Below are 25,583 nucleotides of genomic sequence, written 5' to 3' on the forward strand. Positions count from 1 at the left end.
TGACATTCTTTTGTTTACATAAGTTCTATTAAAATGGACAAATTTTTATCGTAAAATATAATTTACTTAGGTATATTTTTATGTAAGTCGTTGAAAGTCAAATAGTTTTAAGTGGTTATTAAATATAGTAATGAAAAAGCCAGTGATGTTTAAGGATTATTTTTGAGGCTTTTGCATTGCCTTATTTGATTGTTAAAGCAATAATGTAAAGTATTAATTATGGAAGACTGGAAGCGGTGTCGGTAGAGTTTTGTAATTTAAATGAAAAATGAAATAATTATTAAAAAAAATCATAAAATGAACGTCTTTTTTTATGAAAAAGTGATAAATAGCAGTTTGTGTTTAATTTTTTTTTTAAAGCTTTTACGCAAAGGCTATAAATACGAAAAAGACGCCCATAATATTTATGTAAATAAATCATTATTTTCGTCCTGTTTTGACGTATGGATGTGGGTAAATTGAACTCTACATAGTGATATAGTTTTTTTTTTTTTTTTGTAAAATACCATCATTAATGTACTTTATAGGTAATGAAACAATAAATAGTCTTAATAGAATTTAATATATTTTTTTTCAATCACCGTATAAACAAGGCCACTTGTTCAACAAAATAAAATATTACGTGTTTAAAAAACTTTTGCAATTAAAATTAATTAACAACAAAAATCTTAATACAATCATGAAATAATACTTATGTAAAGAATACTATCGCAAATGATAAAAATATATAGATTCCACTATATATGTTACAAGGTTGCAACATTTACAAAATGGAGGTCAATATAAATAACAAATACATACACATATTGTTAATAACAACGTTACACGAATATATTACAAGTATATAAGTATCACATATAAAGCTTATTGTTATCACATCGAAGGGTCATACGACATTTAGATCTAAACAACAAATTAGTCATTATCCAAAATAAACGCTACAAAAGGGAAGTTTGATTTTATAAACATTGCATACATTTTTAAATGTTTTTATGCAATATTTTGTTACTATTTACCCGAAATAGTAACAAGGTGTTAAAACTCCTAACTACGTTCTTTTAAATGGGGCGGTCTGAGTGCCTAGTGCGAGTTTTGTTTAATCCGTCTCGCAATAACGGGCGTAACTTCATTTTGTATCGAAAATTCAGGATTTCAACATAGTTCTCGCGTTTGCCGCTAGATGACTCTGTATAGATTGTATCCTATACTATTCTTTATCGCCTAGGCTGCATTGTTTAAATTCCCAGGCAAAATAATCTTCACGTATAAACGCGTTTCTCTCATGTTTCTGTGAATAAAACTCGCACTAGGCACTCTGTAGGTGTAATAAATCACGGTAGCGAGAAAAAAATCCTAGCTCTTTTAAATTTAACTTTGTTTATTCGTGGGCATGTAAACACTCATTTAAAAGGAAAATTATTACTAACCGACGAATACAACTAAAGATCTGTGTATTGGGAATAATTCTTTTCCTCGTAGAATGTTATTTATTGTAAATTATAGCCGTCTACGAGCTCATTAGACGGTTATGCAGAAGTACCTTGTCAGAGTAGCTCGTATATTAGACAAAGTAAAATTTAAAAATAGGAATTGTTTTTTTCATGAAATGTGATATATTACACCTACACCATTTGAATGAACGTAGTTTAAAGTCGAACGCCCTATATACAAAACTATATACACATTTTAAAAGTACAGAAGCAGTTTATTAATTTTGTTTGATTGGTCCTTTAGAAAAATAGTAATATAATGATTTGTAATCAGTTAACACGCAATGTGTTTTAATTTTGGTAATATTTTACCAAATCGCACCATACGTGTATTGCTGCCAAATATCTTAAGGATTATTTATAAATAATCCTTCTAAGCACCCATAATAATACATATTAACGGAATGTCGTTTATTATATAAATTTATCAATTATTTATTGCTAATTTATTCATATGAAACATTTATTTCTTATTTAATTTAATAAATCTTACACCTAGTAATTAATTTTTACAGTTATTTGTCGTCAACTCTTATTAAAACTGTGACTTGTATTGTTATTTTTTAAGAAGCTCGGTGTTTTACCTTCCTTAACTATCCTCAATGCTTGCAATACTCTAGCAGTATCGAGTTCTTTTTCCGAAGCTTTCTCATTATCAAGGCAAATTTCTGACATCCGAGCGTTGAACTGCTCAATGACTTTAACTCTATAATCTATGGACGATGCCACAGGATTAGCTGTCAACCACAAATACTCTAAACACGGTAAGTTACATATATACTGTACTTCCTCGACGTCGGTTATTAAATTACAACTGAGATCGAGACTCTCCAGTGAATACAGTTTGGAGAAACCTTGCAGAGATTCAATTTTATTTTGAGAAAGGTCTATTTTTACTATGTTACCTATTTTAGCGTGCCAATTGTGACATGTGGAGAAGCGGTTCATAGATAAGTTGAGTACTTGCAAGTCATGAAGGCATGATATATCGCAGAGTTCAGATAGTTTGTTGGAGGACAGATTTAGATGCTGTAATTTCGGAACCAATTTAATCGCCCAGTCGACATTGTTTATGTTGTTACTCGCGAAGTTTATGACTGTCAGTTTCTTCCAAATCTGAAAAAAGCAAATAATACTAAAATAAAAGGCAACTATGTTAGCCTAAAAATTGGTCTTAAAGAATAAATAACAAATATAGTATTTTTCGTTTGCGAAAACGAAAAAAAACGACTTCAATTACATCGACAAGTAATACAACGTAAGTAGACGAACAAAATTAACAAACGCACTAGTCCCTACGATTTTCAAGGGTTTCCCTCGATTTTTCTGGGTTCCCATCATCAGATCCTGGTTAACTTATCATGGTACTACACCTGGAATATCTCTTTTTCAACAAAAAAAGAAAGATGAAAATCGGATCATAAACGACGAAGTTATCCCCGAACATAAAAAAAACTACGGTCGAATTGAGTAACCTCCTCCTTTTTTGAAGTCGGTTAAAAATGAGTAGAATACAAACTAAATAATTGTTTGCTTGCACACGAAAAAAAAACAGACTTCAATTACATCGACAAGTAAATACAACGTAAATAGCCGAAAAAATAGTCAAGTAAATACGCGTCATCAAAGATTACTCAAAAAGTAGTGATGAGATCTCAATAAAATTTAAATTGGAATACAAGACAAGTATCAGCTTTCGAATAAAAGAAAAACAAGAATCATTAAAATCGGTATACTTGGTGAAGGGTTATGCGGTATAATACAACGAAGATCGACAAAAAAAAATAGTCAAGTAAGTAAGCATTAATAGATATAACTCGAAAAGTACTCGTTAGATCGCAATTAAATTTAATCGGTACTAAATGACCGCATCACCTCTCGATTAAAACAAAAATACTCGAAATCGATCCACTCAGTCATAAGTTCTAAGGTTAACATACATTTAAAAAAAAAACAATCGAAAAGAGAATTTCTTTCTTTTTTGGAAGGCTTTTTTAAAAAGGATAAGAAATTTTATTTGAAAGTGAATTTAAAACATTGATATCTCAATACAAGGCTATTTGTCATATATTGCTTAATCGTATGATTGACTGTCCTTCCCTCTTGAATCGAATTAATTTGAGTGTACCCAGAATATCGTCCAGGGATGGCTTCTATAGAATATATAAATCATTTCATGTTATACATAATAAATCTAACTATTTAAGGCTAGTCTTTAGATTAAGAACCGTCATTTTGAAGTTAGATAAGTTAGGAGTTTTTTTTGTAACGAAATTATGTCGATAAACGGTCTAATTTGGAAGTTAGATAGGTTAGGCTTATTTTTTTTTGTAACGAAATTATGACGATAAACGGTCATATTTTCTTTAGCTTAGTTAATTCGACGACTCTTAATCTAAAGACTTACCTATATAGATAACACACCGCTTAATCTTATGCAAAAAAAATGAAATGGAGTTTTTCTTAACATAGACATGGACATCCTCGCAGATTCATTAAGCCAATTTAAAAGAAAAATAAAGTATTGATGGACTTTGATGTATAATTGTAATAGCTTTGTTTTTTTTTTTTTAATTGTAGCAAATATTATTTTTTCGGTAGATTACACAAATAAGATTAATGTCTGATTACAGTGACATTCTAACAATGTTATGCAAACCTTTAAGTGTATAATTTTATAACTTAGTGTTTTTAGTGTTTTAATGTAGAAAGCATTTTTATGTACTTAGTTGGTATGCCTTTATTAAATAAATAAATAATTATATTTTTATATTCCGTTAATGATTCTTAACAAATAAATAATCTAAAATGATTTTATAATCAGAACACATTATTTCACGAGATGTATTTAGACACTAGCTGTGTCTGCGACTTCGTCCGCGTTTGGGTATTTACATTTTTTTTTATTTTAACATACACACACGGTCGTCTGTTCCTATGGTAAGCAACTTAATGCTTGTGTTACAGGTAACAGCTGACTGTTATATCTAATTAAATATATTGTTTTTGATAAATATATGTAGAAATAATACATATATAGATATATGAATACACATATTACACCCAGACTCAGGCGGGAATCACCCGTGGAACAGAAAGCAGAGCCACTACAAACTGCGCCAACAGGCTAGTCAACAATTTACATTTTCAATGTGATTCCTTAAATGTACATAACTTTTTTATTTATGAACTGATTGACACGAAAAAAAAACTAAGTGTGAAGTCTATCACAATATATTAGTGGAAACCACATCTAAATTGGATAAGCTGTTTCTGAGATTAGCTTGCACAAACGCAGAGACAAACAGACAAAAATCCTAACAATCATTGTTTTGGGTGCTATTTGTGTGGATAAAGCTCCTAATATTTTTTTCTCATATATCTTCCATGTACAGACAGCGATCCGTTACGTTTTTATTATATGTATTGATATATTCATAGATATAAAATTGTTAGATAGTGTGTAGTCATCTGTAACCTAAATTGTGGTAATGTAACCTTATTCACAATGAAAACATATTATCTGACTCATTGAAATGATTAAGATGTGATAACCAGTTCTAAACCAGAATATTCATATATTTATCCATATAATTTATTTAATATTGAACTGCTAAGTTGGTAGCTAGTAGTAATAGTTTAAATAATAGTTTTTTTCTTTACATTTTTAAATTAAAACCTTCCTTTTGCCCTGATAACATTTATTTATTTATCATAAAAAAATTGTAATGAATTTTTTTACAACACATGTTGTTTTGTATGTGAATTATTTGCTAATTATTTTTAGTGATAAGGTTTCTGCTAATGGTAGATATTATATTAATTATTGATTTCATCGTTACAAATAAAAATGAATTACCGAAATAAGTTTCGAATGACTGTATAGTTGAATATCATATCAAAAATTGACCGCTCCAGCGGGGTTCGAACCCATGTCTTCGACTGACCGTGTCGGCGCTCTAGCCAATTAAGCTATGGAACGATGTACCCGCTAGATCGAAATTCTTGATATGATGATTTTATTTTCGGTTTAAGCGTAACGTGGCGCCGTCTATAGTGTATAGTTCTTTTTAGGCTGGATAGTTCTTTTTATTGTGTTAGTTATTGTCAGGACAAGGTGAAAGCAAATTAAAAAAACATAATTTCTACAAGATTGTCTTGACCATCTTCATAACATAATGGGTGGACCGATTTTGATTGATTGATGATTCTTTATTTTTAATTGAAAACTGGCACTTATCATGTGATGAGTTCACGTCCGATATAAGTTTATTTAATTTTGCTAACTCACCACGGTGTCGGCGAGACTTGACTGATCCTTATGTAAAACATCAACTAGTAAAAATTCATTCAATGATACAACACTTGCTATGTGTACCGAAAGGCTGACAAGTGAATCACGCAGGCTCCCTGGAACAAAACATAATGAATTTTAGTAGAAAATAATACATGTAAATGTTTTTTTACTTACATGTCATCATCATCACTTCAGCCTATCGCAGTCCACTGCTGGACATAGGCCTCCACAAGTTCGCGCCGAAAATGGCGTGAACTCATATGTTTTGCCCATAGTCACCACGCTGGGCAGGCGGGTTGGTGACCGCAGGGCTGGCTTTTTCGAACCGAAGACACTGCTGCCCGTCTTAGGCTTGTGTATTTCAAAGCCAGCAGTTGGATGATTATTCCGTTATTGGTTAGCTTTTTAAGTTTCTAGGTGGCAGTGGAACTGTGTTATTCCTAAGTCGCCTCTTACGACACTCACGAGAAGAGAAGGTGAGGCTATATTCTTTACTGCCGTCGTCACACAGATATTGCTTACATGTATAAACATTAATAGTAGCTAAATAATGTTATCAAATTACTATACAGAAAATACAGGTCAGTGTTTATTTACTACTTTATATACACATATATCGAGTACTAATTTACAGTATAGGATGCAAAATATGAAAAATAATACATGTTACATAATTTTTCAAATTCAAGGTACTTGTGATGTAATATAGTATTTAGATATTAATATCTGTATTCAAAAATAACCTCTTTTTTTATCTCAAAATTTCCACAAGGTCACAACGTTTATAGCTAAAACTATGCACTGCCAGCATTTTGTGGACTAAATAAATATCAAATTAAGAAACTAAATTATTCAAGTTATCTTATGTCTTATTTTGAAGTGCCCTGTTAAGAAAAACTGTTATCATATTAAGTCTTATTACAATCAATTTTATTTCAATATACCTATTTAAAAATGTTGAAGTACTACATATAGGTTAGAAATATTTATTTTTAATGGGATATCCATTCATCCATTGGTTATTAATGTTAAAATTCTTAAATATTCTTATTATTATTGTTAAGATTAAAATGTAAAAACAATTCATGAAAATTAAGAGTATTTTAGTGTATACTTGACTATAATACTTGCAACAGTGCCAATATTTGGAAACTCATAATGACTAACTAGTAATTAGGTAAATATCTTACTTTAGATCTTAAAAATAGTGTAAGTGATTATGGGTTTTAAAAGTTATTAATTATTCTTTATTATTATTAACTCGGATGAGATAAGTGGTTATTTAGAATTCTATCAGTTAGAATTTATTTTGTATTGCAACAAATATATTATTTATAAATAATGCTAGTTGAAAAAAATTACTGCTTGTAGAAAAGTATATAGAGTAAGTAAGATTTACAATCCACAAAGTATTTACATTGATCTAAAAAAATCTTAAAAATTATAATGTTATTAGTGAACTTACCAACACTTTGTATACAACCCATGGGCACACCAAGCACCCTTAAATCAACCAGTGATTTAAATGGAATTAAGTCAAAGAACAGTTCGTTTGGTACTATGCTACTGGTTCCTAATTTCTCGTAGCTTCCTTCGATACTGAGAGACTTGACTTGAGAACAGAAATCGAGAATATGACTGAAGTCAAACATTTGGTCCTGCTTCTCTGTTGGGGGACAAGCCATTTTGAACCTTTCACTTATAGCGTGTAACTGAAATTAAGTTAATATCCTGATTAAAGTTACATAATAAAAATATTTTAACTTTATCTCTATTATATTATACAATAAAGCACAAACTGCATGATACTCTTTACCTTAAATTTATGATTTAAAAGAATTGTGTAAAAAGATTTTTATATTCCAATTTAATTAAGTATTATTCATAGTTTTGTTTTTGAATACAGTCAAAAGTTTATAAAGTGTATGGTTTTTAAAAGAACCTTACCTCAATTAAAGTAAATTTGTGTGACTTCTCATTTTCTAACAATTTATCGCCTTCCAAGAAAAGTTTTTTGGCCAGATCTTGTAGTAAGAAAAATATATCATACAAATGAAAATCTAAGAAATGTGCGAACTCCGGAGGCATAGTCAGCAACAGGTACTTAAATACATTTTTTAAGTACTCGTTTAAAGCTTCTCGTCTTTGTTCAACAAATTTCGGTGTCTTATTACGTATAACTTTTTTTGGTGGCAATAAATCTTTTGCCACGCCATGGTCGTTAACTAACTTCTCGTGAAGTTCCACAAAATCACTGTACCGATGCGACACATCCCACTGCACAGAGCCCACTTTAACAACGATCTTATAGTATGTAACGTTATCCTTCGATGAGGCTTCCACAACGTTCACTGTACTGTCATTTCTATGATTTATAAATGACGACATTTTTAAGATTTATTGAATGTAATTGAAGTATTATTTATTAATTTTAACTTCTCATTTCTAGTAATGCAACAGCTAACTCTATTTGATCGCTCCCTCACAAACTACACAACTCGTTTGAGTCAACTGCAAATCCAATTCCAAATGAAAATTGCAGATTGCTGATTGTGATTGCTACTTGCAGTTTGACAGTTGACTTTTACGGAATGTCATGTACATTGACATTTATGTATAGTTCAGAATTAATTAATTCCCCCTGTCGTTCAGAATTACGTGAACATTCAAATAATATTTTAAAATTAAGACGTAATATAGGTAATATTTTTATGCAATTGACAAGCTATTGTAACTTTTGCTTAAAATATTATTTACTCGGTAAAGATTCGTAAATAGACAAAATTTGATTGTTTATTTGGGCATTTTTCACGAACCTAGAAATATTCACATTCTCTTTTCGTCTTTTTATCTTATTAATTTAAATAATAAATGCTAGCCCATAATAGAATGAGAGTAATGTGTCAAAGATCAAACACAATAAAAACACCCAGACCACACGGTGTGGTGAATAAGATGGCCAATGCTCTTGGAGAAGGAAAAGTCGACAACACGCTTGCGATGCTTCTGTTGTTGCAGTCGTCTATATGCTACGATAACCATGGGTCATAAGCTTGTTTGCCGACCTAAATGTATAAAAAAAAAACTTATACCATACACACAAGGTCGTTTGTTCCTTTGGTAAGCGACTTAATGTTTTTGTTATAGGTAATTTTTTAAGCTATAGGTAGTTTTTTGTTATTTTTGATAAATGTACATAGAAATAATACATATATAAATATATAAATACAAATATTACACCCAAACTCAGGTGGGAATTAAACCCGCAACCCGCGGAGCAGAAAAGCCACTACAAATTGCACCAACAGGCTAGTCGAAATGATTAAAAAGCATAGTTATATAAAATACTGGGACAATAAATACTTATTATTAGTTAAATTTCATCTTACGAGAACTATTTGATTTAACTTTAAAAATACTAACGTGAAGTAGCTTTACATATAAACACTGGTAGCATCCGCATAACTAGTAATATTTCGCGCAAAATATAACACTTTTTACTGTACAACATCATACCTATACATAAAATGGTAGGGAAGTCAAAACTATACATTGAATATTTTTTTAAAAGAATACTTAGGGTGTGATCTACAATCGATAACGAAGCCAAAAATATAGTTTTTAGAATTTTTGTCTGTTTGTCTGTATGTATGTCCGGGATAAACTCAAAAAGTACCGCATGGATTTACTTCAAATTTGGCACAAATATTATTAAGAAGTCGGGTCGACATTTAGGCTACATATTATCATGCTATCACCTACCGGGAACGAGCAGTGAACATTTATTTCCTCAACGCATTCTGTAACAACGTGTAATCTAACGACGCATATTTGAATGTTGTTGTTATTATGTTAATAACTATGCTATATAAGCTAGCTTCACACTATAAAAATCACTCAATATAAGTAACTAAGCCGATAAACATAATTAAATGAATATAAGTAGACAAGACAATTTTAAAGCAGAGCCATCTATGAGATTTTTCTGCAGATATGAAATGTAAAGAAGAAACGGGTAAATGAATGTTATTTTAAAAGGTATAATCGTAGGTATTTTTGGTGCTGTATTGCGTTCACGCAGCCGACGTCACGGGCAGCAGCTAGTATTTACATAAAGTCAGTTAAACAAAAATAATAAATGTAAAGAAATAGAGAGAGATACACAGAGGCCTTATCGCTAGAAAAGCGAGCTAAGCCATATACTTTGTAATATGACAATTAAAGTATTTTTAAAGCCTACTTGAATAAAAAAAGACAATGGATGCATTATCCGCTTGTTAAGTTAAACAAATTCTTTTAGGATGTAGAAATAAAAGATCACATTTCCATTCACAACTTTATTTAAGTATATTGAAGATTTCATACAATTAAAATTGTGCAAATAAAGTTTACAAAAACTTTTATACAGCTGAGAAGTTATTTTTAAAGTAGAGTGTGTACACATTCTGTAAATTTTACGGTTTTCAGAAGTATTATTCTTTTAATAATTTATTCTTTATTTTTACACCTTTCTTGATTTGATTTTAGAAAAATTGTTGATATAATAGAACATTTATGAAGATTGATGTACAAAAATATTTAATAGCAAATACTATACGCGGTCAACTCTACAATATCTACTGAACATGTGCTGAACTCTAAGTTATGGCAAGTTTAGTAATACAGTATTTTGTACCTATATATTATTATAAAACCGATTAATTAATATATTTAAGTTAAAATGAAAACTGGGTCAAATAAATAAATTATAATAAAATTGCACTTAAATTTTATGTTACTCTTTAAAAAACCTAATTTTAAGTAATAATAAAAAAAAAACGAATACTTAATTCGTTTAGAATTTTAGATAATACAGCAGTATTTGATAATTTTAATATTTTACTGGTTGTTAACTTATAATACAAATGCTCAATACACTGGTAATTGTTGTAAAAAAAATTAATTGAAAGAGATTCTTACAGTTTATTAATTTTCGGTTTCAACTGTCAAAATTTAATATATAAATAATAATAATAATAATAGTTATTGTATCAGACAACTGAAACTCCATTTGATTATTATTTCTTTAATTTTGGGATTATTTTAGTACTGCATTCATAATCTCATCTTATACTTCTATACTATTCATTTCCCTTACTTATTATAAACAATTTTCGAGGACAGCCATCGACTCCACGATTAAAAATATAATTGATAAGTATGACATAAATTTTAAAATCAAAAAAATTAACAAAACAATTGACAGTTCACATCACTGGTTTTAAATTGACAAAACAGTCGATCTATTTAATGATAATTAGTTATTGTATAAAATTTATTGATATTAAAAATATTTAATTTAAAAAAGCGTTGACGATATACATATTATACATATATACTCAATATGTATAGCAAAATATAATATTAATATCGATTTTTTTACATCCCATGGACGGAGAAGGACGTTTATGCATAACGCTTTTTTTTATTTGCGCATTAGATTTTATAATTACAAGTACTTAAGAGTATTTGTTATGATAAATAAATATTGTAAATTTTATGACATGAAATTGTTAAATAAAAACACAAAAACACTAGCTTAAAAAAATACGACAAAACATAATAATCGTTGCACGAATATAACAATGATTAATTTAAAAAACTATGATAATTACTAAATTAAGTCGAGAATTAAAAAAAAAAAAATTCTAGTAAAATTAACACAGCGATGTTATTGTTCTAAAACAAAGTTCAAATTGTCCTACATTCAGAAATAAAATTTATGAATATAAAACAAAACACAAATTACTATTAATGCGAGTTTGAGTTTAAAAAATCTATGATAATAATTCCATTTTATTAATTATAAGGCTAAAAGTAAAATACATTAAAAATTAAAACTTTTTTAAACATCTGTTCCTCATCTTTTTTCAAATGCGGATCGTGTCACAGATGTACTCTCCACAGCCCTATGTAACATTCTATACAACGCACCTTAGTATAAATATTATTTTTAAAAAATATTTTAAAAACTGTATAAAATAAATTATATTCCAATTTACTTTTTGAACATTATAAAATCACAGTTCAAAATTACTATCATGGCATTCGATGAATAAAAATATGATTGCATCTACATTTAAACCCTACATTGAGTAAGGTACTTAAAATTAAGTATGTGATACTTAGGTACATCTAAGGTATCTAGACTAATATTAATTTAAAAATAATAATATTTTTAATGAAAAAAAAAAAAATATTACAAAGGCTAAGGGGAGAATTTGATCGTTATTTAAAATTAACAAAAAAAAAACCGAAAGTTTATTTACATTCATAAAAAAAGTTTCTAAGGCGTTTCATACGAATGTGTCAGATATGACTTTATTTTTTTTTAATCTGCCCTCAGAGGCTTTGGCTAACAGTCATAATGCCACCGTTCGTATGTATGTGTCGTTTTCGTAGCAATCAGCTGACAGTCGTAAGGCTTGTTCCTCACATAGAGCTGATAGTTCTTTGAGCCACTCGTCTAATACGACTGCGTTTAGGACGGAACGGAGTGTGATGGATTGGTTCCAGTACGCTTCCTGTGTGAATGTTGGGAGTCTTTGCGCGGGCGAGTTGTGAGCTGAGTTTTGGGGGCTGTGCGAGTTTTGTGTGGGTGATACTGAAATATATTATAAGATCAGATCAGACACACCAATAAGAACAATTTTATGAGTGAAAAGACTACTAAAAGTTAAAGGCTTCTCGCAGCTCAAAATATTCAAAGAATGATTGTATAGATAGATATATTCAAAAATAATAATATTCAAGGACAAGTTTGTGATCATAAAACAATAGGAACATAAACATACGGATCTTGGAAATGGACATAACGTTTTTATATTAACCAAAATGTTCATTCCAATCTAGTTAATTTTTAAACGATGACGCCGATTTAAGACGCCGCTTTGGCGCAACGGCAGCCATGGATTGTGCCTGTTGCGCTGGCGGTTGCGGGTTCGATCCCCGCACATGACAAACATTTGTATTGGTCATACAGGTGTTTGCCGTGGTCTGGGTGTTTGTGAAGTCCTTGTGGGTCTCCCCATCGTGCCTCGGAGAGCACGTTAAGCCGTTGGTCCCGGTTGTTATCATGTACACCTGATATGCGATCGTTACTCATAGTAATATATCCGCCAACCCGCATTGGAGCAGCGTGGTGGATTAAGTTCTGATCCTTCTTCTAAAAAGAAGAAAGAAATAAGGAAAGAGGCCTATGCCCAGTAGTGGGATATTACAGGCTGAAGCGATAATTTTTAAAATTATTTTATGTATACACATGTTAAGAACTACAAAATGGTTGGTGACCGCAGGGCTATAATAAAACAGTGATATCGAAATTTTATACTCACGTGAGGATTTCTTATTAAACATGTTCGAGAAGCTAGATGAGAAACTGCGTCTTTTGGCTTCCACTCGTTTGAAAGGAGAGTCATCAACTCTTTGCGCTGGGGAGTTTGGCCGTGGCTGACCTAAGAATTTTAAAAAGTACATTTCAACTAGATGCCTTGTTTCTAATCGACCTCAATAAAAGCGGAGATTTTCAATATATGTGCGTTACTACGTAACTTTTTACTGGGCGTAGTTACCAGTTTTGACGATTTCCATTATGTTGGAAAGCTAGCGCTTGTTATGTGGTGACTAGATACGTATTGTATTGACTTCCACTACGTTGATTAAGTTTTCCTTTTATTATTTATCGATGTAAATTTATGTCTGTTTTACCAAAACAATTATGTTTTATTTAATATCATCGCGGCCGTTACCACTCTGGTACATATACATTTGAACTTGAGTCGATGCAGCCATATTGAAAACTCACTAACTACATACAAATGATTAGTTAGTTAATTGATTGGATGGACAACTGGTCGAGCAACATGCGCAATATGGATGGATGTCCTCCCGTGCCCATGGTTGCTGTAAAGTATCCGAAACGTCGGGCATGTAAAAAACCTACTAAATCGCGATAAAATCCAAAAAAATAGTTTCATTATAATATTGCAATACTCACTATCTTCGTTTGTCTGCGCCCTCGACTTGACCAAAGTCATCTCTCGCTGTATGAGAAAAACTCTCGCCTTGTCGACCAACTCGCTCGCGTTGTCCAACCCGTTGGTTAATTCGTCAATTTCTTCCTTTAACCTATTGAGAATCTGAAATTTTTAGTGATATTTAGTATACAGTCATTATATTTTATAATCTGGCAATTAGTTAGCATATTAGCATTAGCAGTTTGGTGGTGCATGAGGAAAATCGGTGTAAAGGTCCTCATCCCCCATCGCAAAGGGAGGATCCTCCGACCAAACGGATGTTGTGTCTGGTGGGCTACTGCCCGACGGCTGTTGTCGGGTTCTTGTATATATACTCAATCGCTCTGATAACTTTAATATCGCGATGTAGGATACGTCAGTTCATAGTTACGTAGTTCGTATGTCACGCGATAGATGTCGCCACAACACAAAAGTATTATTATAAAATTACAACATTCAAATTAAAAAAAAATTAAATTGAAAGTAATTCGGAATCAGTGTCAGACTGTTTATTATTATAATAGCGCAAATATATTTCCAGTTTATATAATATTTAAAAAACTTGTATGAGATACACCTATATTAAAATGATTGCTTTCAATAAAGCCTGGCTAATATGTTCGAGTAATTGAGTTGTTTATTGCAACAAATATTGGCTACTTTTAACCAGTAAACAGTAAAGTCAAAAGTCTCACCTGAAATAATGAAGGCACATTAGGTTGTAGCACAAAGCCTGGACACAGCAGTAATACTGTTAACAGAGGCGTCGGCATTGAAGCCAATTTACTGAGTACACTTGATACACGACAAGTTATTGATACGTCTGATTCTAGGAAATTGGCGGCTTTCTTTAGAAGACTAAGGAGTAGTGGTCCTGAAATTAAAAAAATAAGAACATAATTCTTCAAGATACGGGATCACGGGCACAGGGGCGTTACTGGAGGCGCATTAAGTAGCGCCTCCTAGGCACCCCCGTTCGTCGCCTGCGGACGGAGGCCTCGTCGGCGGCCTCCTCTCTCATCCGCTCGTCGTTCTCCTTCTAGGACATTACTGTCTCGCAAAAGGAGACCATCGCTTTCCAGGACTCGTCGCTGAGCATCACGGTGTTGACGCTCGGCAGTGACAAGTCCCCTCCGAGGACTGTCGTCAGATCGCGACGCTTTGGGCCGTCCGACACAAGTATTCACCAAAGCAGCCGTGCCCGGTGAGAACTTGCGTCAGACGGAAGGTGAGGGGCTTGCGCTTACGGCGCATCCACCGCTCAAGAACCGAGCGCAAGGCAGCCGTTATGCGTGTGCCATACGGCTGCTCCGCCAGGTCCCCCCCCCCCTCCGCATTAGCGGTTCTTGCCCGATCCGGTGTACCCGTAGGATCCCGTCCAACGCGGGGTTCTCACCGAGAGCCTTCCTACCCGAGACGTATGAGTAGGTCTCGGGTAGGAAGACCTCCGCCACGAGCTCTCACGGGGGGTCTGGAATACATGTTCAGCCACATATGCACTAGTGAATTATTTAGTACTTTGGTCTACCATCTTGGAACTTAAAAAGCCAACCGATGGCGGAATAACCATCCAACTGCTGGCTTTGAAATACACAGACCGAAGACGGGCAGCAGCCTCATCGGTGCAACATAGCTAGCCCTGCGGTCACCAACCCGCCTACCCAGGCAGCATGGTGACTATGGGCAACACATATGAGATCACGCCATTTTTGACGGGAACTTGTGGAGGCTTATGTCCAGCAGTGGACTGCGATAGGCTGAAGTGATCATGATGATGATGATGATGATGATGATGGTGGTCTTACTAATTTTTATATCTATAACTATCCGTAGCATGCATTCCATATATGCAGAAAGGCACTCCCTACTTTGTCATGTTACTAAAAATGATATATAACATGATATGATATATAACATAAACATTACATATTTTTTAAAAAGACATAAACCATAATTCAATTTAAATCCGCTTCAATTGAAAAACCCGCCGTCATATTATGCGACATCAGCACTTCGCGCGAATCGACGACGGGCATTTTATGAAACTTCTGCCTACAATCGCTAACAAAATGTTAGTCAATGACAGTAGGACATTATATAATCCTACAATTTTATAATGTCGTACGTCATAAGGAACACGAACAAAGTATTGTGTTTTTAACATTGGTCGGTTTAACAATGACAGTAGGCACAGCCTAAGAATAATCTGATTGTCTTGAATTCGATACCGTTTTAACCAATAATTATGATTTTTGACACGGTCGCATAATTGCAACATTCCACAGAGTAATTTCGTAGTAGTAGTAATTCGCTTTGAATTTTTCGTTTGTGCGTTCTTGTTATTAGTGAAAATATTAATATATTAGTGATGAATAAGTTTACTTGTGAAATATGTAACGGAGATGTGTGTTTGATCTAAGTAAACAGTGCATCCAAATTTAACACGTTCGATTTTACGAATAAATTTAAAAAAAATCAGGTGTATCGATTTACATATAAATAACAATGACGTTATAATTTTTCATTTGTTAATAAATAAACAAGTACTTTCATTAAGCATACAATTTCGTAACTAATTAATAGTGTTATCAATTATTTCCTGTTTGTCACAAACGAAATTATCAGAGTGCCGGTCTTTTGAGGTCACAGTCTATCCAGTAACTGATTTGTTTGATAACTATCAGTTGGCTCCTGTACGTGTATTTGTATGCCTGCATTATTATAAGCACTTTACGTGTCCAATAATTTACTTGTCTGTTCTTGAAATTATCTAAAAGCCTCTATTCCCAACAAAATTGAAATAAGTCGGGAAAAAATTGTGAGAAGGTGCAGTATGGCTGTTCATATTTTTTTTGACTGCCTACCCTGTCTAAAAACTATGCATGCCACTGATAATTATACAGTAACAACAACAAAACTAACTGAAAACAAATATCTATATAGTTTTTAATCTAAAAACTTTCTCCTTACCGATAATAGATTCAGCACTGACACGCCAATTTCTAACAGAAGGTACTTCATCATACATCGTCGTATCACTATTTTTTATAACAAAACTTTTTCTAAACGAATCCTCAGCGAACCCATCGTCTTCATTATCATCAACACGGTACTTAAAACTATCGTATCCGCTACTTTCACCAAACGACGTCAAACTATCCGAATCTTTAGTTTCATTACATTGCTGCTCCATTACTTTAGAACTTTCAGCGACTTCGTTCAAAGAGTTCAAGCTGTGTGGTTCTTTTTCAGACGTATCGCTTGTCTTCAGTGTATCGTATCCACTGGTGCACACTGATACTAGGCTGTCCTGCTCTCTCATAGGCGTTTGAGCGTCTATCTCTTTCGTTTCTTTAGTTGAATTATTGTTAGTTTCTCGTTTCGGTGGGATCGAGTCGTATTTGAAGCTCCAGTTTGAACAGGCAATGGAACGCGATACGATTTCGAAACGCGCGTCGCATAGATATGCATGGTAATTGTTATAAAGAGTTTCGTTTGGGTTCTGAAAGGAAAGACAGTATTTCTTTAGATAATAAACTAACTTATACAAAGAAATTAAATGTTTCTGATCTAGTTTTTGGTTGCAAAGTTTCTGAAGTACAAAAAAGACTAGAAAAGAATTTCTGATTTGATTATTGTATATAGTTCACAAATTGACTAAAAGGTAAGGTTAATTTTATTGCTATTGCATAAAAAATATTTATTATTGTATCTTGGTTTTGACATATCTATGTTATTATATCCTGTATATTTTGTCTATATAATATTTAGCTCGTTTGTTGTCTTTTTGAGAATAAAACTCTTTGAACCGTAAAACACCTACCCCATAATCAAAATTAACTTCATGGACTAGATTGTTCATGACGATGTCACCGTGCGTCCCATTCACTCTTCTATTATCATCTTCTCTCTTAAAATCCAACACTCTCCTTCCGCTTTGGGCTAGTTCATCGACCCATTGCCTAGTCTTTTCTACAGGTCTAACACAACATCTAGGACGTAGACCTATGAAGGCTACAGCCGCGTCCCTATAGGGTTCGGGGTCGGACAATTTGTTCCTGTACATTGCCATTAAATGGTTGCCATTCAGAAGGTACTTGTAGACTAGTTCCATCATAACATCTTCGCAGTTTAGATCGATTAGTGTCTCCATTAGCGATAGAGTTACTAAAGATAGCTAAAAAAATAATTTATGAAATTATTATAGAAAAACTATTTGGCAGTATTATTTTTATAAACGCTTAAACGCTTCACACTCAACGGGCCCCAGTAGGATTTCTCCTATGTCAGTTGGTCCGTAAAGACACATAATACACAAGCAAAACGCCCGACCACGACAAATATTTATATGGCCGATACAAATGTTTGTAGTGAGCGGGGATCGAACCCGCGACCACCAGCGCAACAACCAGTGCTGTAACCGCTGCGACAACGCTTTGTAAACTCAGTCCCTGTATCTTTAAAACATCACTATAGTTTATGTGACTACCAATTCTGATTTTATATTTTGCAGGGCAGAATTGGTAACACTGTTTCGCAGTTATTATAAATTTAATAATGTTAGCATCAAATACTACGTACGCCTCTAAGAGCACACATTTTTTGTTTAAAATTTTCTTGTTACATGATAAGAAATAAGGTAAAAATTACTTTTTTCTAGAATCTTCTTTTTATAACATAACCTAGAATATATAAGCGAAATAAAAATATCCACAAAAATCAAGTTATATAAGAAAATACCAGTAAATTAGACTCACTTGATTATTCCCTTCCAATCTCCCAAGTAGGACATCGATAACTTTGATCCCATCATACTCATATGCGAACAGGAAATGCAAGATCACTCTCAAAAGTCCACCGGAAGTTACGCAACGCAATAACAATTCTAGATATGCCATTGCCGTCGCTTGTTCGGAGCAACCACTCTGCAAAGAACCCGCTCTCTTCTATCGTGTTTCACATTTACGTGTCACGATAAGATGGCGGTCGAGTGACAGTTATTGGGACATGGATGACCATATTTCAAGGATTTTTGGGTGTTTTAAATAAAAATAAAAGTGGAGTTAATAGTGCTTTTTAAAAAAATTGTAGGTATAATTTAGGTTAAGTTCTGATAAGTAAGTTATTAATTTAAGTTAGTTTGTATTGGTTAATATTTTAAGCGTGTGAATATTACTTGCACATTCGTTTTAAGTGTTGATTAAGAGATGTTTATTTGCTAATTTATATCTTTAAATTAATTAATAGAATATGTATTTAAATGTTGAAATACTAAAACGTTTCAAATTTAGGTTACACTCAAGAGACAAATAGCATTATTTTAGTGTCCTTGATTGATTGGTATTATTTGAAAAATATTTTGTTGGTACAAATATGAATTATCTCTATTATTATTTTTTTTTATTTAAAATTGTTTTCCCTTTTCACAAATAAAAGCGTCAAAAAACTATATAATGTTCATAGCACATTAAATTATGTACAAGCTGTTTTATATTGAGATTTGAGTGGAAGCGAAAATGACAAATGAAATAGGACTTGAGGATGATTGGCAAAGGTTCACAATACACTGTCACTTAACCGTGAAACGAGGAATTTTTATGACTGGCATCAATGAATCTCTATAACACGAAAAAAGTTAAAAACTTAAATCAAAACTCTTTATATTAACATGATTTTTTTACATGTTATAGAGAATTCATTGTATATCCATAACCAAATGTCAGCTACCCATATAATTGTCTTCACTTTTTTAAAAGTAATTATAATTTTATAATTATATAAATATAAATCTGTAGCATATAATATAATACATTTGCAGATCACAAACTTTTTTTTATAATTTGTTAGTATTAAATATTTTCAAATCAGTTGCAGTAGGGTAGATGATCATTGCATAGGGTAGAGATCTATTTAATCCAAATGATTTACACAAACAAAATTATAATAAATTTGGATCATCATTAACTTAATAAATTTTTAAATCTCTCAAACTTTATGGCAGAGTTACATGACAAGAATATATGAAATATCTTCTTTATTTTTTTTTTTTTGATATCGTAGTGCGAAAGAGACACAAACATTATTTTTTATCATACGTTATTAAATCTTTAATTTATTATTTTATGGTTATCAAACATGGTAGTATAGCTATTAATTAAAGATTATATTTAAAATCTTACCCGAAAACAAGAGAAAAACAGAATAAACAAGAATCGACGAAGATAATTTTACTTAAATATTTATTTTAACAAATTTTTAACAGTTACGTCATCTACCCTATTCAAAAGTGATTTGTATGTACATGCAACAAACACACACTATCCCAATGACGATAAACACACACACAAATATACCCATCCCAGTATCAAATATTACCTGTAACAACGCCGGTCCCATCACCGGCACTAAGAAGCCTTGGTAGAGGAGATCTAACAAATGCTTCCTGATGGATGGATGGGCTACCTGGAGTTAGGAATTAAAGTTTTTCTATACATAACCAGTACTTCTAGTATATTATTACTTTACTTCGTACGAAATATTGGATTATTAGAAGAATAAATAAATATATATATCTATGTTTATCTTGGAATGAAAAGTTATATCTATATTTATCTTTCTAACTATCTATCGGCTTATAAAATTAAGTTTTGAATTTTTACAATATTGAGTTATTTTTTTTTAAATAAAACAGAAGATGGAATTTAGGAATACATACAAATTAATATTCGTTAAAACGTTTTCTAAATAAAAAATACACTTAAAGTATCTATATAGTTAATCAAAATATTCTAAGTTTAAGTACAGAAGTAAAATGTATTCTGAATTTCAATTAGTAAACAATATTGCAAATAATTCATATTTTTTTTTTTGCCAATTTATTATTCATTTTGTTACAATATAATATTGCAAAATAATCGTAACACTAAATTACAATACAATACTGTAATACATTCTTAGTAAGAATACAGTACCTAATGTATACTCTAAGTTACAATACAATAATACAACACAGTATTCGTTAAAATACAGTATTGCTGCACAGTCCAAGTTACTATACCTGTGCGACCGCGTTGCAGAACTCTAGTGAGTCAATGAAAAGAGTCAGCTTGTGGACGCGGTTTACATCATCAGGTGTCAGGCGAGAGACAGACAGGGAACGGGGCAAAAGCGAGTACAGACCGCTGAGACCTGGGGAAAGATTCGCTTGTAATGTATAAGTTGTTCGACTCTTAACTACATTACGTCAAATGCTACAAGCTACAACGAGCTACTTTGATAGACTCGCTGCATGATACCTTTCGCGAGCATGTAAACACGCCTTTAAAAGGAAAATTAATACTAGTCTACGACTAAAGATCTTTGTATTTTTAAGCCTTTATTTATTATTTCTTTTCCTCGTAGAATTTTATTTATTGTAAATTATAGCCGTCTTCGAGCTCATTAGACGATTATGCAGAAGTATCTTGCCAGAGTAGCTCGTATATTAAGACAAAGTAAAATTTAAAATAGAAAGACATAACAAAATTTGTCTATTTGTCAGTAAACTTAATGTTTCTAAATATTAATTTAATATAATTAATTTATTACAAAAATAGATTTCTATTTTGACTAGTATTTAAAATTACCTGTAGCCAATATAGGGCACGCGTTTCCCGCAAGTAAGCAATGTGCTAGCGGTGGACATTTTGCTGACATTTTGGCACAAAGTAGAAACGCGTCGCGCGCCACTGACCCTGCGGACCCTTCTATATGCACCGACGACAGAAGTAGACGGCCGATGATGAATCTGTGAATTAGTACAAATTATTGTAAGATTTAAAACTCATAGGAGGGAATATATCTAAATATGTAATATAATAGTGAATTAAGCTGCGATCCCTTTCCTATTTGACGATGCGTTGGCTCAACGGTCCTAGCCACAGGCTGTTTGTTAGCGATCGCGGGTTCGATCCCCGCTCACGACTGACCTTAGTATTGGCCATACAGATGTTTGTCGGGGTCTGGACATTTGTGCTTGTGTATTGTGTGTCTTAAGATCCCCGACTAAGAAAAAAATCCTACTGGGGCTGTTGAGTGTGAAGCGTTTATTCAATATTTATTTATTTACTTGGAGAAAGAGGTCTATTCTCAGCAGATGTTACAGGTTGAATCGATCAAATCAATCAATGTAAGATTTGAGGATTTATTTATATCACTAACGTGATAAATAAGAGCACAGCCCGTCTGATGATAAGTGGATACTGCCTATGAACGTCTGGAACATAGGGAGCATGGCAAGCGTCTTCCCCCCCCCCCGACCCTCTCCCAAAGCTTTGGCAAATCACAAGACTATTTAAGAGCAGTATTACTTAACTTATGTAGGTATATGAACATGAGCCCAATTTCACTAGCTTAATCCATAAATTGGGATCGACATTACCAATTCCTTCTTTTTATTTTTTAACTTTCTATTTCTTTGTACATGATTCTTAGGCAATGAAAAGTGACACAGAAAATTAGGAATAAATTCAGAAGATGACAGAAAAAATTTCAAGCTTCAAACAGTTTGCTAGATACAACTCAATATGTTACATTAAATAATTTTTAAACTTCACATAATAAGAAAATACTTACTCAGCTTGCGAACCGTTTTGCGTGTGCGTCATGAGGAAGAAAAGGTCAATGAATTTCATATTCTGCATTAGTACCACGCATAGTTGGTTCAGAACAGACACCAATTGACCTGTAAATAACCGTTTAAATAATATCTAATGAAATTGTACTCATTGTAAAATTAGCAAATTATTAATAAAATTATGTATTTATTAATTTGCACACTTTAACACTATGAAAGAAAAATACAATACACAAATCATTCAGTACAAGTGCTGTCTTATCACTGATTGCGATTTCTTACACAACCTCTGTCAATAAAGAAACATACATGACATGATGATGCATATTACTTACTTTCGAGATTAGGCGGTGGCAACTGATTTCTAAATCCACTGAGAAGTTTCAACAGTGGTCGGAGAAATGGTTCAGCAGCTATTACCTATAATTTTTTTAAAACATTGATTAAGATACCTATTAATGAGCTATAAGGCCTGTTTCACCAATTGTTCTTAAAGCTATCTGACGCATAAAGGTATCCAGCAGATAAAAGTGTATTTTTTATCTTTCTTTTTTACCATCGAATCAAAGTAAATTCTTTCGACACAGGAATATGGAATAGTATTCTGGCCTTTCCAACGCCTGGAGAGGCAAGGATGCTATATAAATTAGTGTTAATAGAATTAAGACGTCGATATTTTTAATAAATAGATTGTTTTAGAGATTAATTGTATAGAAGCTCCTATAGGGGTGACATGATCACTTCGTGATCAAACGCCTTAATTAAATAAAAATTAAAAAAAAAAGATTCGCTTTATCTGTCAAACATTTATATTCGCAACCTGCCTGTCCAAAACTTGTAGCTTATTAGTAGGATACAAAATAAGTCTTAAGGCATAAAATAATGAATTATCAGCCTTAACATTCCTCTGATATCCTTCTGGTAGCCTAACAGTATTTTATATGTGACAGAAACGTTTCCAGCAACTAGTGAAACAGGCCCTGAACGTAGGTAAACTTAGTTTGAATAAATTTACCTGTGAACCGTAATGACTAACGAGATTACCGAATAACTTGAGCTGTTCCAATCGCACTGCATTTTCGTATCTAAAACAAATAAACGGTGTAAAAAAATATGCTAAAAAACAAAAAAAAAACAATTCCCAATATATACAGGGTTACTTGTAAAACACCAGCATCCTTGCAGGACAAGATAGCTAACATCATAAGTAACAACATTTGTTCTACGACTTTTGATAATTTGTTAGATTTTACTTTCATACAAAAAAAAATATTAATTTAATTTTCCGTTTGAATGTTATAAACTCTACGCGCAACCCAAATATTAGGTAAACAGTTACTACTTGCGGGTGTGAATGTGACGGGGAAAGGAAGGGCCGGAGCGGCGCTAGCGCCCTTGAACTTGAACTATTTCGCTAGCCGCGGCAGTCAGTGTTGCCGTTTTAGCCATTTAGTGGCTAGATCTAGCGGATTTTCAACGGTTTTAGCCAAAAAAACAATCCATTTTAGCCACCAAAATAAATCTAGCTACTTCTGGCTGCTTTTTAGATTGTTACTACATACACATTTTTATTACTATAAAAGTCTACCGACTAATACATACCACCATACGGTACCAATACTACCAAACTAAAATATCCGCATTATGGCAGGGGGATTACCGAATGAGTGTTTATCTTTAACGTAATTTACGTTCGATCGGATGAAAATGGACCGTATTGCTATTGCTGTTGAGCCTAGTTTGTTTTGCATAACGTCAATACTACTCATGTCAAAATGTCAAACGGAGCGCAATGTTGTTATTGTTTACGCATACGCAATACGCATTTTTTTTAAATTAAAGCGTGTGAAACCACGGGGCACAGCTAGTATATTATAGTTAGTAATTCAAAGTAAAGTCGTCGTGGTTTTTTTAGGTGTATTTCAAAACTAATTCAAGTTCCAATTAAGCATCAGCACAATTTAGCATTGTGCTCCACTGAGTCATATTATGCTCTGTAATTGGAAAACGCACACTTTAGCCACTTCTAGCGGAATTTCGGAAGTGATTTATTTACAAAACTGGCAACTTTTTTCTTTGATGTAGCCACAAACTAGATTGTCCTAACGGCAACACTGGCGGCAGTCGGCGCGGCGACTTTGATGCGCCCGCGTCATATGATTTTGTGTGCCTCTCGTATTTATTTTACTCGTATCGATCGATGTATTGTATCTGTACTAAAGTAATTTTATAACCATGGCGTACCGCTATTCTAATGTCGAATACACGGAAATGGTGGTGAGGATGCTGGCTAGGTGTGATGACAATGTGTCAGAAGCCTGTCGGCAATATGTAGCTAAGGTATCTGAACTTACCTACACCGAGCCGTGAGACAATGTTACCGGTCGATGGATTGGATGTGAGGGATCTCGTGAATGGCCGTGACAATGGTGTGGTCGCGAAATTACGAGCGGTGACATGCTCATTGACAAAATAATTTGTGCGTTCAATCAAATTAAAACTAATTCGGAAGTGTTAGGACATGTTACTGAACAGCTGATTTTAAGGTGTGGTCACTGAGTTGGTTGTGATGGTGACTATTTTGAACGCTATGTGCGCGATGTAGAGGTATAGTTCGCGTCATGTAAAAAGAACGCTGGCCTTGAAGCTGCGCAGAAGCGATTTATCGGTCTATTTGGTGGTAAGGGGTAGGGGACGGGAGTGTTTATCACGTGTCGCATGCTTGCCGGTGTGCTATTGGTTGACAGCGGTTGACAGTTTGACGTCGACTCAAATTATTATCGCGCACAAAAGTTTTTAATTACGAAATAGTTTTACATAGAGAAGTGAGAAAAATTATTTATAATATATAATTCGCGTCATGTAAAAAGAAGCTGGTTGTCAAAATGCGCAAAAGGGGATTTACAATGCTGCCAACTCTTGAAAAAACTTTTTCATACAGTCCATTTTTTGAAACAATCTTATTTGGTAAACAAACCACTGTCAATCGTAATTCACGTTTTATTTATATAACTAAAAAAAAATATCAATTTATCATTTTAAATACATAAAAACTATTAAGATACGAATATCGAGAGTACAGATAATTAATATTTTTGAATACGACATTTCAATAACTAAAAAATTTG

The 25,583-nt window shown here is 32.8% G+C and overlaps 2 protein-coding genes and 1 long non-coding RNA gene across 3 annotated transcripts in view; all 3 read right to left on the bottom strand.

Annotated features, from left to right (window-relative positions):
* Window positions 1–543: 543 nt before the first annotated feature.
* On the bottom strand, window positions 544–1,499 carry LOC123664154. Its single transcript, XR_006744785.1, has 2 exons — window positions 1,315–1,499; window positions 544–1,072 (listed from the first exon to the last, which is right to left on the bottom strand). It is a non-coding gene; the product is annotated as an uncharacterized LOC123664154 (long non-coding RNA).
* Window positions 1,500–1,932: 433 nt separating this feature from the next.
* On the bottom strand, window positions 1,933–8,175 carry LOC123664007 (nischarin). The gene is made up of 4 exons (XM_045598638.1): window positions 7,735–8,175; window positions 7,253–7,499; window positions 5,782–5,900; window positions 1,933–2,606 (listed from the first exon to the last, which is right to left on the bottom strand). The coding sequence occupies exons 1-4, from the start codon at window positions 8,173–8,175 to the stop codon at window positions 2,016–2,018; spliced, it is 1,398 nt and encodes a 465-aa protein (XP_045454594.1). The 3' UTR covers window positions 1,933–2,015.
* Window positions 8,176–10,729: 2,554 nt separating this feature from the next.
* Window positions 10,730–25,583, bottom strand: part of LOC123663832 (FHIP family protein GH13096-like) — a 28,561-nt gene continuing 13,707 nt past the window's right edge. The window contains exons 4-16 of the mRNA XM_045598467.1: window positions 23,471–23,540; window positions 22,791–22,875; window positions 22,455–22,563; window positions 21,467–21,627; window positions 20,899–21,029; window positions 20,217–20,303; window positions 18,599–18,787; window positions 17,665–18,018; window positions 16,812–17,343; window positions 14,537–14,715; window positions 13,823–13,964; window positions 13,161–13,280; window positions 10,730–12,430 (exon numbers count right to left, since the gene is read on the bottom strand). Coding sequence (XP_045454423.1) covers window positions 12,189–12,430; window positions 13,161–13,280; window positions 13,823–13,964; window positions 14,537–14,715; window positions 16,812–17,343; window positions 17,665–18,018; window positions 18,599–18,787; window positions 20,217–20,303; window positions 20,899–21,029; window positions 21,467–21,627; window positions 22,455–22,563; window positions 22,791–22,875; window positions 23,471–23,540 — 2,401 coding nt within the window. The 3' untranslated portion in view covers window positions 10,730–12,188. The remainder of the gene's footprint in view (window positions 12,431–13,160; window positions 13,281–13,822; window positions 13,965–14,536; window positions 14,716–16,811; window positions 17,344–17,664; window positions 18,019–18,598; window positions 18,788–20,216; window positions 20,304–20,898; window positions 21,030–21,466; window positions 21,628–22,454; window positions 22,564–22,790; window positions 22,876–23,470; window positions 23,541–25,583) is intronic.

This window comes from Melitaea cinxia, chromosome 21 (assembly GCF_905220565.1).
Source record: "Melitaea cinxia chromosome 21, ilMelCinx1.1, whole genome shotgun sequence".
NCBI lineage: Eukaryota > Metazoa > Arthropoda > Insecta > Lepidoptera > Nymphalidae > Melitaea > Melitaea cinxia.